The sequence below is a fragment of the Oryzias latipes genome, chromosome 5, assembly GCF_053564925.1.
Source record: "Oryzias latipes strain Hd-rR chromosome 5, Olatipes_Hd-rR_3.1".
Taxonomy (NCBI): Eukaryota; Metazoa; Chordata; class Actinopteri; order Beloniformes; family Adrianichthyidae; genus Oryzias; species Oryzias latipes.
Genome location: NC_136241.1, coordinates 12,235,820 through 12,251,981, shown reverse-complemented (window position 1 = coordinate 12,251,981; position 16,162 = coordinate 12,235,820). Strand labels below are relative to the sequence as shown.

At 37.0% G+C, this 16,162-nt stretch overlaps 1 protein-coding gene across 2 annotated transcripts in view; it reads left to right on the top strand.

Annotated features, from left to right (window-relative positions):
* The window catches only part of kif5ab (kinesin family member 5A, b), a 78,513-nt gene that overhangs the window by 46,249 nt on the left and 16,102 nt on the right, over positions 1-16,162 (top strand). For both annotated transcript variants that reach the window (XM_023954895.2, XM_078947091.1), the window contains exons 15-24: positions 2,159-2,305; positions 2,724-2,912; positions 3,414-3,531; positions 5,705-5,769; positions 7,302-7,411; positions 9,898-9,999; positions 10,415-10,475; positions 10,576-10,647; positions 10,776-10,880; positions 14,178-14,394. In XM_023954895.2, coding sequence (XP_023810663.1) covers positions 2,159-2,305; positions 2,724-2,912; positions 3,414-3,531; positions 5,705-5,769; positions 7,302-7,411; positions 9,898-9,999; positions 10,415-10,475; positions 10,576-10,647; positions 10,776-10,880; positions 14,178-14,394 — 1,186 coding nt within the window. The remainder of the gene's footprint in view (positions 1-2,158; positions 2,306-2,723; positions 2,913-3,413; positions 3,532-5,704; positions 5,770-7,301; positions 7,412-9,897; positions 10,000-10,414; positions 10,476-10,575; positions 10,648-10,775; positions 10,881-14,177; positions 14,395-16,162) is intronic.

Sequence of the window (16,162 nt, the reverse complement as noted above, 5' to 3'; positions counted from 1 at the left end):
GCCCCCTGTACATCTCAGCTCTGACTCACTGAAAATTGTCTCCTTGATCCCCAGACTGGGTTTTGTCAGCGTTCCCTCTGCTGCTGCTGCTGGCTGCTCTTGTTCACCCCAATTTAGTTTTAATTAAAACTTTGAACCTAATGGTTTTAAACGTAATTGTACACCCTCCATTTCACTACATCTGTAAACTGCCTGCAGTGTATTTTGTAAATACCTTAAATTAAAAAATGTCTGCTCATACATGTGCAAATTTTGCAGATCTGACCCAAAACATAGTTGTGGTTCAGTAAATGCATCACTTCTTTCTTTCTAGTCTTTTATTTTTATTTATCTATTCCTTTGACTTTATTATTTCCTTCATTGGCATGTTTCTTTATAACCTTGAATGACTTCGGTTATCACCCTAACAGCTTCATCAGCAACTCCTCATAAATTTTTAAAGACCAAATTCAACTCCTTTGCATTTAAAAAAAATGGAGAAACTAAACCCCCCTAAATACATCCTTCAAACAACACAGAAGCCTTCAAAAGTGCTTAACAAAATAGAAATAGACTTGAGTCAATGAAGAAATAGAGAACCTGTTTTTTCTATTGAAAGCCTCAGGGAGAAAGTCTTTAATGAGGAAGAGGAGAAAGAAGAGCAGCCTTGGGAAACAGAACAGAGGTAAACCAGTGGGAGTTCTGCTCCTAACAGCAGGTTTTATAATAGAGGCATTTATACTGGACAGAGCAAGCAACAGCTTTAGCCATGATTGGGAAAGTTAAAGGAACTCCAAAGGTTGAAGAAAATATGTACCATTTGCCTAATTATCTAATCATCTTTAATAAACAGAAATAAAAGGTTTACTGTAAAAAGTGGTAAAAAAATTGAGAAAATTTGACAGATTTTTTGTTTTGTTTTTAGTAACATGTTTTTTATGTATTTCAAAAGCAGTGCTTAAGTATCTCACAGTCACTGTCAAATTAATGTCGTCAAATTAAAAATAATATGTTTTTCAAATGTTAATATTACAGAATTCTTTAAAAAAATGTGAAACACTATGTAGATACAATAACAAACTTTTGAAAATATATTACCTTCTGTGGAAAATAAACCAGCATTATCTTTGCTGCATCAGAGGCGCTCTTAGCAATAATGGAAACCTATTTTGCTCAGACTTCCTGATCTCTTTCACATGTTTTCTCCAGCACAGATTCAGTCAGTTCTTATCTCAGCAGTATATTGGTTGGTGATTTTATGAGCTTTATGTATTGCTTCTTGGTTTTCCTGGGTGATAATGATGTTAAAGTGTTCTCTTTACAGTGAAATGCAAATAGGTAACAAAATTGAGCATTCTTTCGTGCAAGGTACTTTTCTTGAATGCAGATTTAAAGGATATACAGTTACCAGTGCCATGCTCTTCAGATCAAATGTTGGTTTTTCAGCTTTGTGAAATTTCAGCACTTGCTGATAGTGTGGGAAAGAGGTGAAGAGGCGTGTGCAAGCAGGTCGGAGTGGGTGTTGGAAGGTGTCAGGTGTGATGAGTGACAAAAAAAGTGTCATCAAGATTGAAAGATAAGGTGTAGAAGACAGCAGTGAAAGCAGCCATGTTGTGGGTTAGAGACTCAAAGCTGGCAAAGCTGAAGATGCTGAGGTTCTTTTTGAAAGAATGAATGAGATCAGGAATTAATCCATCAGAGAAACAGATCATGGCAGATGTTTTGGAGATTAAAGCAGGGAGGCAGATCAAATCAATCAGCACTTTTCATACGTAACATAGAGTAACACAAAAATTGAAATGATTTGTTGAAAGGAAAAACAGTGATGATATTGGTAAAAAAAATGAGGTTGGAGCTACCTTGAAGGAGGTCTAGAGTAAGACTACAGAGGAGGATGATGGGTATATTTAAGGAAAAAATTAGGGTGTTTGGTGTGCACGAGAAGGATGGAGGGAAGATAAAGATGAATACTTTATACTTTATAAACGTCTTTAATTGGGAGCTGGACAAGACATTTTTACTTGTTCTTCTAGCATTGCAGCAAGTAAACTATAATTTAAAGAATACATTTTGTGAAGGCTCATCCTGTACTTTATTTTATTTTATGCCTCCTTGGCACCCTGAATACCTCCCTCTTTTCCTTTCATGACTCCCCCACTTGTTTCCTCTCCTACAACAGGCTCACCTCATTGCTGTAGAGGCAGAGCTCTCTCATATCCAGGAAGTAAGTTCTCAGCAAAGGAAACGCATCATAGAAATTATAAACGGACTAATGAAGGACCTGCGAGAGTTCAGCACCATTGTTGGAAACAAGGAAATCAAGCTGGTGAGTGAAAGAGAAGCTAGAAATTAGAAATCCTGAAATCTAACCTGAGAGGTTGACACAGGAGGGGAAAAAATTGTAAATTGAAAGATACTGATATAAAACATCAGTTTTTCTCATTGTTCTTTTTCACCTTCATCTTGGAGATTGTGTGCATGGTGTATAGACATTTTTTTCTCTGAAATCTCTATGCGATCTTAGATTTGTTTTCTCGCTCCACCACCCACTTTAGTGGAGCGTGACACAATCTGCTACGATCTGCTAACTTGCTGTTAATCTAATGGTTATATGTGCAATATGCCAGAAAACTGAGCATCTCACCCTGCACCACTGTCTGAAGTGTTTCATTGCAATGCTGATCAAAAGTTGACTCCACCGATCCCCCACCTGCTCTTTTCTGTTGCACCCTTTTCATGTCCAGCCCATAGACAGAACCGGAGCGATTGAGGAAGAGTTTACAGTGGCTCGTCTCTTCATCAGCAAGATAAAATCAGAAGTGAAGTCCATGGTGAAGCGCTGTCGCCATCTGGAGAACCTCCAAGTGGAGTGTCATCGCAAAATGGAGGAGACGAGCAGGGAGCTTTCGTCATGTCACCTGCTTAACTCACAGGTAAAAGTTCTAATCATATTCATGACCAAAACGGAAAAAGACATTCAATAAATGCACAGTATTAATTATCTCTTAAACTACATCACATATAGTTCAGTTACTCATCTTATTACTAAAATCCCCAGTGTTGTTCAATGAGCCGTCACTAAAAGTGCGTGCAGCTCAATTTGGGAACCCAGCCTCTCTTTTAGAAAACCAAAGCATCTTTCATTTGTTTGTGTGGATTTTACATTTTAATGCATGGAAAATATGTTTTGCATACAATGCTGAAAGTCTTAAGCATGGCATGAATAATATTCCATCTGTGAAGGAAGTTGCCTTGGGCTATAAGATGTACATTCTACAATGTTTTGTGCGTAAGCTAAATTCAATATCAACGTTCGCTCATAAATATGCGATAATTGTTCATTCAGCTAAAAAGAACATTAACATCCAGATGACTGTTCTTCTGGGTTGAGGGCTTTGCCCGTAAACTTCCACGATTTGTGTTGTGGCTTTCAGCACGATGCAAAGATCCGCCATCTTTCCGACTACGTTCAGAACTTAGAGCTGAAGAAGAGACAGTTGGAGGACAGCTATGATTCTTTGACTGAGGAGCTGGCCAAGCTTCAGGCACAAGGTAATAATGAAGTCAAAACTAATTCACTCATTGTTTGTCAGTGGTTTGGGGGGAAAAAATAAAATTGAGGATACATTTAAAAAGTAATATCGATAAAGCAAAGAGTTCAGAGTTTAGTCAGCCTGTTGGTTGGCTGCACATATGCAAAAAAAGCTCCAAAACAAATATAGAAAGGCTCTATTCATATATTTGTGTAATTTCTTTTTATCCACCTACTTAACCTTAGATGTCTAGTTTATGTCCAGATCATATCTTCATTTTAGTCTCTGGAATCAAATAACAAATATATACATGTACATTTTGCACAAACTAGGTTTGCTTTTCAGACGTCTATAATGACCTCACGTGAATGTAAGTTTGCAATTTAACATCTGTTGTTTGTGATTTGTTTTTGTTTTTGGACACCATATGGACATTAAAACAAGTGCAAGAAATTAACAAAAGTTCTAAAAGAAAATAAATCACCTTTAAAATGTTTCTTTTGATAAGTTATTTGCAGATTGAAAACAATTTATTTTTGTTATTTTTTTGGTGCTTTTTTTGTTTAGTTGAATAAATATGTTTTAGGCTGTGTTAAAGCTGATTGCTGGCATTTGAATTGTTTCTACTTTTTCGAAACCCGGCTGGTCAGCGGCAGACATTTTTTCTGTTTTGCAGACTTTAGCTCAGCGGGTATCTATATATTAAAGTATATTGTCTTGTATATTGTTGGGGTATAAAAACAACTACGAAAAGTGCATCACATCACACGGTAATGCATAATGGGAGTCCCTGTTCTTTACAAGTGCTAGTTATGGTGAAGTTAGTTATTTCCTTCCTTGATCATTTGTGTTGTTGTGTTTTGTATTTCAGTGTGGGCTGGGTGTGTGAGAGTTGGGTCACTGTGCTGTCTTTAAATCTTATCTTTTACGGTCTATTTATTTTAGGAGGATGACATACTAAAAATTATTTAGAAAGATCAACTGAGACATGCCAGTAAATTGTCAGATTTAGCTTGTGGATTACATTTGTAAGACCTTCTAAAACTGGCAAGTAAAGCCTTATAAAGGTTTTTGATATTCTTACAAGCCTTTTAGTTTCAGAAATCTAAATTTGGACATTTGTTTTGCCCCAAACCTTAAACCTCTATAAATCAAGAAGCAGGCTACTATTAATTTATTTATGATTTTCAGCTCGATGCTCAGACTGTGGTGCTCAGTATATCCAGAGTAACACATTTAAATAGTTTTGCATCTAAGGACAGCAAAACTGTTTAAAAAAAATAATTTTAATATCATGTATTACACGACACAATCAATCTAGATACTTAAATGCATTTTTTTTAATTGACAGATTAAAAATATTCTTCTTCAAATCACATGTATTAAAAGCAGGGATAAAATTAGAAAAATGACAAATCCTGGCATTTCTGTCATTCTTCATCCTAAATCATAATAAATAGCAGACAAGGTCAAACATAAGTCTGGTTTTCTTGTGAAATAAAATCCTCTTTAAACAATTTCTGCCTCTGCAGAAACATGCAACAATAGAGAACTGTTCTTCTTTCTTAAAACTAAACTTGTTATGCCCTGGTGTGAGCTTTTTTTTAATCTTTTGGAAAGACTTTTATGTTCAGTTGAAAACAGAGCAGAAAAAAGTGGGGGATTTGACAGAACAGCTAAAAATAAAATAAAATAAAAAAGTTCACATTTAAAATATTTGCACAGTCTAATCGGCTGCAGCTCCTCGTGCTTTGACACAACTCCCAGCCTCCCAGAGGCATTTGAAGTCATTTACCCTGTGGAGTCCCTGAGAGGTAAATAACTCGTATTTCAGAGCTTGTAAGTTAATTTTGTTCCAACTCAACCAGCAAACCAGGCAGTCACAGTTTGTTATAAAGTGCCTCTGGGTGTTTTGATGCTGCCGCCTGGTGCTGGCCCCAGAACTCAAGAGACCTTGTCATCAGACAAAGGAGCAGTGAACAGGAAAAACAGATTTAGAAAATTACATAAAGATAATTTCCAGCTTAAGTTCAATCCTGCTGATCCCTGTCAACTTTAAGCTATTAATTGTGTGGAAAAAAGAAAGTCGGGTCACCTCTTTCTGTCAATAGTCGTGAAACTCTGATGTCAGCATGGCTGTTCTATTTCTCACTTTTTTTGTTTTGCTCCTTTTCAACAAAAATTTGTTTCAGACAGCTTGTCACAGGTGACCAGTGGAGAGAATCACACGTCTAACCTGAATTTCTGCGATATAAAGGTAACCATGGCAACGGAGAGTGCAATTTTTGAGTGCTTACTTTTTTTTTTTTTTTAGCACCACCTCATCGCTTGGTTAACTGCAGTTTGTTTGCCTGTCTTTGACTCCATCCAAATTAAAGGTCAAAGGGTGTACCAGAGTTTTTATGCACTGAAGGAAAAGGTTTTGGGATTAAATCTTACTTTGTAGATTTTCTTTTATTTAAAAAGATAGGATGAAATACATGTACGGTACCTTTGATCTGATTCCTTAGGAAAATTAATGTCTCTTTAATGCCAATCTAATAGGTGTGGTGAGATTGGATCAGAGTGGGAACCCTCTAAACAACAATGAAAATGGATGGAGCTTGAGGCAAAAGAGGCTGGTTCTGCTTAAATCTGGAGTGGCAAAGGCAGAACCTTGAGTATTGTGTGATGTAGGCAGAATCAGTGGCAATCTGTTAAAAACAGAGGCGGAGCCTGGGGTATCAATCTCTGACAATCTTCTGGGATGAAGACTATAGGTCTGTGTCAACTTTGAGTGATGAGGGCGGACCTGTGGTTTACATGAGTGTCATTTGCAAATACCCACAGACAAGTCGTTCCATGTAGCTTTTCTACCACCCCCTTACTGTATATGACAATTGGACTAAGTGAACTCTCCCTTCATTCGTTCCAAATAGGAAGTACTTGCTTGCTCCAAGAAGCCATAGACTTCTGTTGAGAAATAGACAGCTATTACAGTCATTCTATTTGCTCTAATACCTTTTTTAACATGTTCTTGCTAATCCCAACTTTTGTTTCATATTTTTTCTGCAGTGCAAGTTATTTAAGTAATAAAGTAGAAAATCAGATGCCTCAATGAAAGTGGGTGGTGCTGGTCCCAATGTTGACCATTCAAAATGTTTGACAGATTCAGATTCAGGCCATTTTCTTTGGGTTTCATCACACTCACTCAGGCCAGTTCTCTTATACAGTCAATGGTCCCACCATGTCTCATCAAAATGATCAAAAGCCTTCATATAGATCTTTTTTTTTTTAAATATGTTTTATCATCTTATTTCAAAAAACATCCCAAACAGTGTTTTATTCAGTTTTACAATGTGAGGCAAAATGTATTCTATGTTTTTTATTTTAATTTATTTTTTTTGCTTAGAGCTTATAGTACATAAAAGAACTAATTAGCTTTGTGTGTTTTAATCAATCTTGAAGTTGCAGCACATTTGCAAGCAAAGCCTCATTGCTGGTAATGACAATGATTGATTTGGCTGAATTGTTTTAGGACAAATGTCTACTTTACTTTGGAATTTAACACATCTTAAAGCAGCAGCTTAATAGCCTTGGTCTCTGTCAGTCAATTAATGTGCAATATCAGAGTCAACATCACAGTGTAAGTCAGGTAGTAAATGTTTTTTTCATGGGAAATGCTGTTTCCTCTTGTTATTTCACCACTTTGCTCCTTCTTTGTTCACACCTCACGCCTCTTGCTTGGCTCTCTGTTGTTATCCGCTCAAGATTTGTCATCTCTTTTTTTTCTTGTTGCTGGTACCTCAGAGGGCTCTGGACCAGCAGATGGAATCACACCATGAAGCTCAACGCAAGCAGCTCAGTCGCCTGAGAGATGAAATTAGTGAAAAACAGAAGATCATCAAGGAGTTGACTGAGTTAGTGCTTCTTTTTAGCTCTTCAGTTTGTTTATTAATAAACCCAAACTCCAGTTTATATATTTAAAACCCGCAGTAACAAAATAACTGTATAAAAAATATCAAAAATTAATTTAAAAAAAACAAAAAAATTTGTGTGAATTGTATTTAAAGCTGTAAGTTCAATTCTTCTTTCATTAGTTCTTATATTTTACTATTTTGCTCGACAACAAAATTTAACTTCCTTGTCATCTGTGGTGTTCCTGTGTCCTTTCTGCTTTTCACCCAACAGTTTCTTATTGTCTGGAGTGGAGGCAGGCCACTTAGAAATCCGGCTGATTTACTGCAGTGACGTGCGGTTTATCATTGTCGTCCTGAAATAAAGGCCTTTCCTGGAAAAGTCATCATCTGGATGACAGCGTATATTGCTTCAGGACTTGTATATTGTTCATCATGAATCATGCGTTCACAGACACTCTTGTTACCAGTGTTTCTGTGCACTAATAGAACAACATATAATCATGATGTTGGCCCCCCTGAGTGTTTTTTATGTGTGGCTGACATCTTGTAGGGGGAAAAAAAAGTTGAAATTTAACTATCTCAATTAAAAATGTTAATATACTGTTAGGGGTTTTATTTCAGAAACATATTTGGTTTAGTTTTATTTGTATTTTTCTTTTAAATCTAGAGGAAACATCTAAAAGTTCAACGGTTTGCAGCTAAAATAGCTGTTGACATTATCAACCAGCCGTTCCTGAGGAAGACTGTTAGTCGGGATTGAGAACTGTTTGCTGAAACAAAAGAAAGCATTTGAAAACTGTCTCAACACTGCAACTCAACACACACTGCTGAGTTATTTTACCAGCTTTGTAAAAAAAATGGAGCAAACTAATCTAAAACCTAAATCGGAATGTTGATTCAAAAAGAAGGCACCAAGAGGTTGTGACAGGGAAGTTAAGTCAGAATGCCTATAAAAAGTTATACTTTCACTTCACTTTTATCACTTTTACCGGCTAATTTTTACCCGATATAATATACCCAACAAAAGGTACTTAGATCAAAACATGAACACACATAATAAATTTGAGAGGTTTTCTTTTATTTTCAACTGTGGTATTTGTAACAAAAGGAAAAAGAAAAACATAGGTTTCTAAAGTTCCTAAAAACAAGCTCAAAAATTACCAAAAACAATTAGGAACTTGAGAACAAAATTTGCTAAAGAACAATGGTTCACCCATTCCTGGGACACGTTAGACCTCCCTGGTGAAGGCACAGACTCCTTGACACGTGACATATTGAAATTAATGTAAATAGTTTTTGCTCATGTGAAAATTACCCGGCAATAGTGCTCTCGGATTAAAGTTTAAATTTAAATTAAAAAAGCAAAGTTAGCAGAAAAGTCTATTTTTAACTGACTGACCAATGAACTTTAATTTAAAAAAAATCAGAAATGTATGAAAATCATTACCATACTCAAAAGAATCCCCAACACAGATTTGCAATTGTCACCATGATTTTGATGACTTTTCATGAAGTGTAGGTTATTGCTTTTATAAGATCAGGAAGTATTTTCTCTTTCCTTGATGGTGAAAATGATGAAGGAGCTGCAGCAGAAGTTGTGGTGTAAGGAGCCGGTCCGGTTTTGACCAAAGTGAAAAGTGGTCCCTGCAGGTGCTGTGATTTAGCAATGTAATGCTCTGAGCATGACCATCTGGAAGGAGACACTGGGAAGCCCATCTCAAGGGAGTGAAGTGCATTCACCAGCTGGCCTGGGAGTGTCCGCTAACGCCGAAGGAGCAGCTGGGAAGAATTATTCATATAAATTTAGGGTTACTTTGCTTAGCTTGCTGGCACAGTTTGATGTGGATAAGTGGCTTGAAAATGTGATGGATGGTTGGACGGATTTCAGTGGGACAGAACATATTTAATGCAAAGCAGAGATGCCCTTCAAATAGATTGGTGCAAGAGAGGACATTAAACGTTAAACACAAATCTGAGTGACCAGAAAGTTTAAAAAAATATGTAAATAGTGTAATAAAAAGGGTGCATATACTGATGTTCTTCTCTGCAGCTTTTGCAGCCTAATTGGGCTTTTCAGTGTTTTGTTAGGATCAGCTGTAATTCCTTTCATGCCAATGAAGTCTGAAGGGTTTCTTTTAAATTGCCTGCCTGGCTGTTGCCACTAAAATGTAAATTTAGGGTGGAAATAAACCCTCATCCTGCATCGAAATTGCACTCAATTTACTGGCACGGCACTTTGCGGTAGCCTCATACCTGTGCCTTTTTCAGATCGGAAAGTAATCAACAATTAATATCAATTAAGACAACTAAGTAGTGACAAAAAACTGAAATAAGACATATGTCTAAAAATAACTAAGTGTGTAAATAAATGTCAAAGTACTAATTTATCACTTAATTAAAAATGAAATTCTAAAGTTTTGTAATTTTTTTGTAACATAAACTTGTGTAAAATAATCCCATATCTACTAACTTTGTTACTCTTCCAGCTGTAACCAGAGGCAGCAGTTGGAATTGGAACAACTGCGCAGTGACTCTGAACGCTTCAGACTGCAGGACCATGAAAAGAGCCGGCAGCTGGAGGAATTGACGTAAGTTTCACGGTGCTGGCCAGCTCTCAAACGCCTAACCATATGGAGTCTGGGGAGGCGAGCTGTCTCTTTAAATCCATCATTTGTCTTCCTTTTTTTTATTATCCACTCACTCCAATCAAATGGCTGCAGTTTATATATCCCTCTTGAGCTAATTTCACCCCTTTGTGACCAGTTTCCATAGTCCGGTTCCTGCTCTTGTAGCATGTCTATGAGACGGAGGCCTCATTTTCTGCTGACCTTTGCTGAATTTTGCATTAGGTGACAGATGGTACAACAGTCTAGGTGGTGCAGCTGTTCTGTGAAGCCTTTGTTCCTTCCTTAGACTTGAATTACTTATGCAAATGAGGTAAATATTTGAGGAAGGAGGATATAGTTGTTCAGACTATATGTGTGTCTGCCTGTCAATCCATAGGTTTCTCAATGAACGGCACGAACAGTCAAAGCAGGACCTGAAAGGGCTGGAGGAAACAGTCGTAAGCTGTTACTTACCGTCACGACTCAGCTTTTCTAGGTGCTGCTGACTTACCAAACACTCTGTAATTGCTTTGACTGTACCTTTCTGGCACTTTGCAGGCTCGAGAGCTCTACACACTTCACAACCTCCGCAAGCTTTTTGTTCAAGACCTCACGACTCGGGTTAGAAAAGTAAGAAGATAACTGGAAAGTAACTCTTTTTGAAGTTCCAGCAGAGTGCCTTCAAAAGTAATGAGAAGGTTTTTTGTGTGCTTCTTTACTCTACTCTGTAATAACAAATGTCTGGTTTGCATTGGCAGAGTGCAGACATGGAGCACAATGAAAGTGGAGGATTTCTCACCCAGAAACACAAGATTTCTTTTCTTGAAAACAACCTGGAGCAGCTTACAAAAGTTCACAAACAGGTACCACAAACACGCTATAATGGAACTTTAAATGTCACAGTGGTCTTTATCTACAAGTTGGTGGATTCTGGTCCTAAACAACAGGTTTTGGCAGTAAATGTGAATAAAAAATGTAAAAAAGTGTGTGTGTTTAAAAGACATAAAAACACATAATAGTAAATTAAACTGAACTGGATTACCGTAATACTGGATTACAGTTTTGATTGAGAGGAAAGCAAGACATGTTTACACAAAAGTAACAAAATGTGAGAATAATATAAATAGAATTTTTAAACAAACATTAAATGAAACGGCAGGTATCAATCTAATGTAAGAGAAATCTTTGAATTGTTCTGAAAAGCTTTAAATAATTATTTAAAGATTCATTCCAATAAAAATTATTTTTTGTTGTTTTTAACATGTTTTGTGGGATTTTTCTGATGATGGAGGACATTTATAAAGAAAAAAAAGCTTGAATTGCATTTCAGAGAATTTCTTTATTTAAAGTGTTGGGAATCAGAAGCAGACGAAAATAAATAACATAACTCAGAGGCAAATTTCTACTGAACTCCTAACGCTCTGCAAAAACCATGTCTTAAAAAAATGACACAGTTTTTTTTTTATTTTGGCTAAAAACAGCATAATTGTAATGAGAAGACCATTGTGAGTAATTTTAGAATAGATCAAACAATAATCAGAGTGGGATTATAAATGGTGAAGCTCGTAACCTACTTTAAAAATAAAACAGATTGTGTCATTATCTGATCAATAGCTGTATTTTCTTCCCATGTTTTCACACTTCAGTTGACAAAACTGAGTGGAAATATTCTGATTAAGCCCTCCACGTTTTCACTCGCTTCCCTTTAAATCAACATCAAAAGGGCTTTAATGAACCCTGAAGGGAAATTAAGTTGTTGCAGTAGTTTGTGTTAGTCATGACAGTCTTTGGAGAGAGGCATTGTGGGTATATTTTGTCTGTGAAGTCTTCAGCTATGCTCAAGATTTAAAGACTGCAGAAGTGTTGTTTACCTGTATGCTTAGTTGGGTGTCTGTTACTCTGTCAAGCACTCTAGCTAAGTTTCAAAAGCAACCGCAATTCATTTAAACAATTTTACCCTTCATGAATTTTAATTTTCTTTGCTCAAGACATGTTTAGCAATTAAAAAACATACTCTTGGCTCATTAAAGTTACAAGATGAAATAAGATACACTGCATTTTGCACAACCCGATTGTGTAATTTGGATAAAATGTTTCTGAGTGTTTTCAACCTTTTTTTACCGTGATGGACTTTGCATTTTAAAAGCAGAGTTGATCTGGTCTCTACCAACACCCTCTAAAACATTTGACTTAAGTACAAATACACTTCACCTCTGTTTTATAGGCCTAAATGGAGCAATAAACGTGTTGTGCTGAATGTTCTGCGGAGTGGCACATATTACGAGGCAGGCAGACGGGTGAGAGCTGCACTGCAGCAGTTTTTCAGGCAGAAAACCAATCCTTAAACTTGCTGGTAGGAGTCTCCATCCCATCCACCACCTGCTGATACTGTGGAATGGAAGAAAGTCACGGTCGTTAATCAGCATACTCCCTGTGAAAGTCGATAAGGCTCCTGAAGCAAGCGTGGATACAAGTAGCACAGATTTAATCATCTGTCCTCAGAGTATTTACCACATTCTTGATTTGTATTCTTCTTTTTCTTTTTATCCTTGCTTTTCTGAGGATATCTGACCAAACAGTCAACCAGCAACAAATAGGCTTCATATATTACATTTCTTTTTTGTACTTTGCCTTTATGTCATGTGATTCCGATTTGTTTTCATGTTCAAAGTGAGTTTCTCTGCATTCGTTGCTCTCAGAAAACATGGTTTATGTTATTATAAAGTTTTGAAAACCAGTAGAAAAAAAACAGTCTTTAAATTAATCCATCCATTTTCTGATTCGTCCCTTTCGGGGTCATTGGGCTGCCGGAGCCTAACCTGACCACTCGTGGGCAAAGGCAGTGTTAATCCTGGACAATCACACACACATGCACACTCGCATTTACACCTATGGACAATTTAGAGCAGGGGTTATCAAAGTTTTTATAGCAAATTTTGGGTGCCAATGTTGGTAAAAAAAAAAAAAAAGGAACAAACAGAAAAAGTTGATTTTAATAACTTTAATGACCAAGTGTCATTTGTACAATTAACCCGGCCCTCCAGATGTTTTCCCAGTTGCTGTCAGAGGTTGCTGCCCAGAACTTCTACTAATCTAGTAATTGTATCATTTGACAGACTTTATTTTGCTCTGGACTAACAATGTCAGCTACTTTCAGCATACATTGTTTTTACAAACTCCCTGTCACTTATGTGCTTGCTACGCCGGACCATTTCCAGAGACACAACGTAGCTAACTTCTGTCACAGCTTCACTGGATTTAGTCATTTTTGTAAACATTATCTGCTGTTCAGCATAGCCTCGTTGTAGTTGTTGGAGCTTATTGTTGCGCTCCTCGCGGGTAAATTTTTCATAGTTTTTATGATTTGTAACATAGTGAAGATTTATATTGAATACTTTGAGCATTGCATTTACCTGCTTGCAAAAAAGGCAAGTTACTTTATCCAGCCCATGAGGTACGACAAATAAGCATTTGTCCACTTAGCTTGAAAGTGCCTTTTCTTCTCGCCAAGACAACGTTTTTCCTCTAAGAAACCTGCTCTGGCTCTCTTTCATTGAGGGCCACAAAAAATCTTCCTGCGGGCTGCCATTGGCCCCTGATTTAGAGCAACCAATGTGGGAGGAAGATGGAGTCTGTTTTAGGTCCCCCAACCAGAACTTGAACCAGGGCCTTCTTGCTGTGAGACAAGCACTGCTACTGCCACTGCCACTGCCACTGTGCAACTGTGCATCTTTGATTAACCTGTTGATTTATTTGAATGTTGTTTTTGATCTCAACCATTTGCCAGGATCTTTCTGCGTTCAATAAAACTGGACCAAATCACTTGTTAAGCCTTTTTTCCTTTCTCTTTGGTTTAAAAATGTGTCATTTTTACTTTGACTATTAAGAAAGCAACACAGTTTTAGTCCAATCCCTCTTGTTTTGAAGGGTATTGCTCTGCAGTAAAGCTAAAGAAAATGACACCCTTGATTATCAGCCCAACTGAAGGGAAAATTTAAAATTTTCACCAAAGTTTTAAAAACTGTTACTGGAAAAAAATCCTTAGTCGTAAATTTACTAAAACTCATTATCGTTTTTTGTTGCTGTTATTATGTACCACTGTCGGCCATCAGGTGTTGCATGCACTATTACAGTAAACATACTTCTTTTTTGTGCTACAGTTGGTACGGGACAATGCAGATCTTCGCTGTGAGCTTCCAAAACTGGAGAAGCGTCTTCGCTCTACGGCTGAGCGAGTTAAGGCGCTGGAAGGTGCACTGAAGGAGGCGAAAGAGGGGGCCATAAAGGATCGACATCATTACCAGCAAGAGGTGGAGCGAATCAAGGATGTGATGAGGACCCGCAATCCCTTCCGTCGTCCCCACGCTGCACAGATCGGTATAACACACGAGCTCACCTCACACATTCAGTACTGCCGTGCAATAACAGCCACAATAAGCCAAACACAACATTGCACTGATGTATGTAGGGATGGATCTCCAAGTCTTAAGTAAATTAAAGTAGAAGTTGTTTTGTTTTTTGAGTTTATGCTAAAGTTATGCGTTTTAGGAATACCTGAGTTGAGTTTTTACACCTTATGTTAACTCCTGAATCAAACTTTGTCTTTTGGTTTTTCCACCAACCTTTATTTTTGGTTGAATAGGTCAGCCTTTTTGTTGTTTTTTTTCTTTTGTTTGTTTTTAAAGACAAATATTTGGTTGGTTGTACATTTATTTTGTCCCTTGTGCCTTTGCATTATGGAGCCCCTAAAACAGGGGTCCCCAAATCCAGGCCTCGAGGGCCGGTGTCCGTCATGATTGCCAACCAACCTGCCATTGAAGCTCCTTATTGGCTAAACACACCTGATCAAGGTAATCAGCAACAAAAAGGCAGGGTTTCTGAAAAACCAGTAGGACACTGGCCCCTCAAGGCCTGGATTTGTGGACCCCTCCCCTAAAGAGACATAGAAGTAAAAAAGAATCGGTACTGGTTTCTCAAGCACACAAGAAAGTATCTGGTTTGAACAAGAAAGTATCTGGTGCAAACGAGAAAGTATCTGGTGAGAATGAGAAAGTATCTGGTGCGCCCTAGAGTCCTTTTTAGTGTCAGTTACCTGAAAATTACATTATGTGAGCTTATTGGATTTTATTTTACCTCTGGTTTCTCCCACAAAGACATTGCAGCTTTGCTTCTAGGTGTCCCCGTTATGTAATCTTTTAAAATCACCTAAAAAATGTTCTACAGTTATGTGGATTGTTTCAGCGCAGAGTTTACACCAGCTTTGATCAACTGGTGTGCGTGAGTTTCTTTCTCTTCCGCACAAGAAACTATCACTCATTTTTTTTTACTTATATGTCCCCATGGGGGTTCCCTATTATGTAGATTACAAAGTAAAAAAAAAATGTAAAACATAACTAAGGCATCCTATAAAAGAGTAAATAAAATGTATTCAATGTTTACAAGTCATATGCCTAACTTCTTATCTTTTCACAAGTAGTTTAATAATAAAAGTAATAATAATAATATTAATAATAATAGAGCCTTCTTTTTTAAGGTAAGAATTAGAGATTCTTGTGGGAAATTTCAGTTAAAAAAATACTATGAAGCAAATATAAATGTAAATGGCCTAAAAGTCTACTAATCCGTTTAGTTGGAATTGTCTTGTCAATTGTCAGACTCAGGTTTTTATAATACATAAATAAATGTATAGCTGTCTATTGGATCCTATAGCAGTTTATCTCTTCTTTCAAGCAGAACTGTAAGAGAGTTTCCCACTACAAAAACATCCATGTGGTGGTTTACCTGTTCTCATTTGCCTTTCTTTCCTCAAATAGGATCCCCTAAGATCCCTAAATGAGTGAACTGCAGGATCTTTAACTGATCAACCTCTATTTTTTATTTTATTTTATTTGCGAGCCCGGTTTTAAAAACATTTTAGGTTATATTGAACAATCCTCTCTAACCATGGCTAAGATTAGCCATGGTTAAAAGAAGAAAACATTTCTTCTTTTTTAAAGGGTTTAGGAGTTTGGTGAAACATTCTCCATGTAAGGATTTCTGCTTCATGCTCTTTCATAAGGAGATGCAAATCCCTAGAAAAAGAAGTGTAATCCTATTTGATCACCAGCTCCTTTCATCCCTGGTTCAACTGAAGATAATCGCTCAA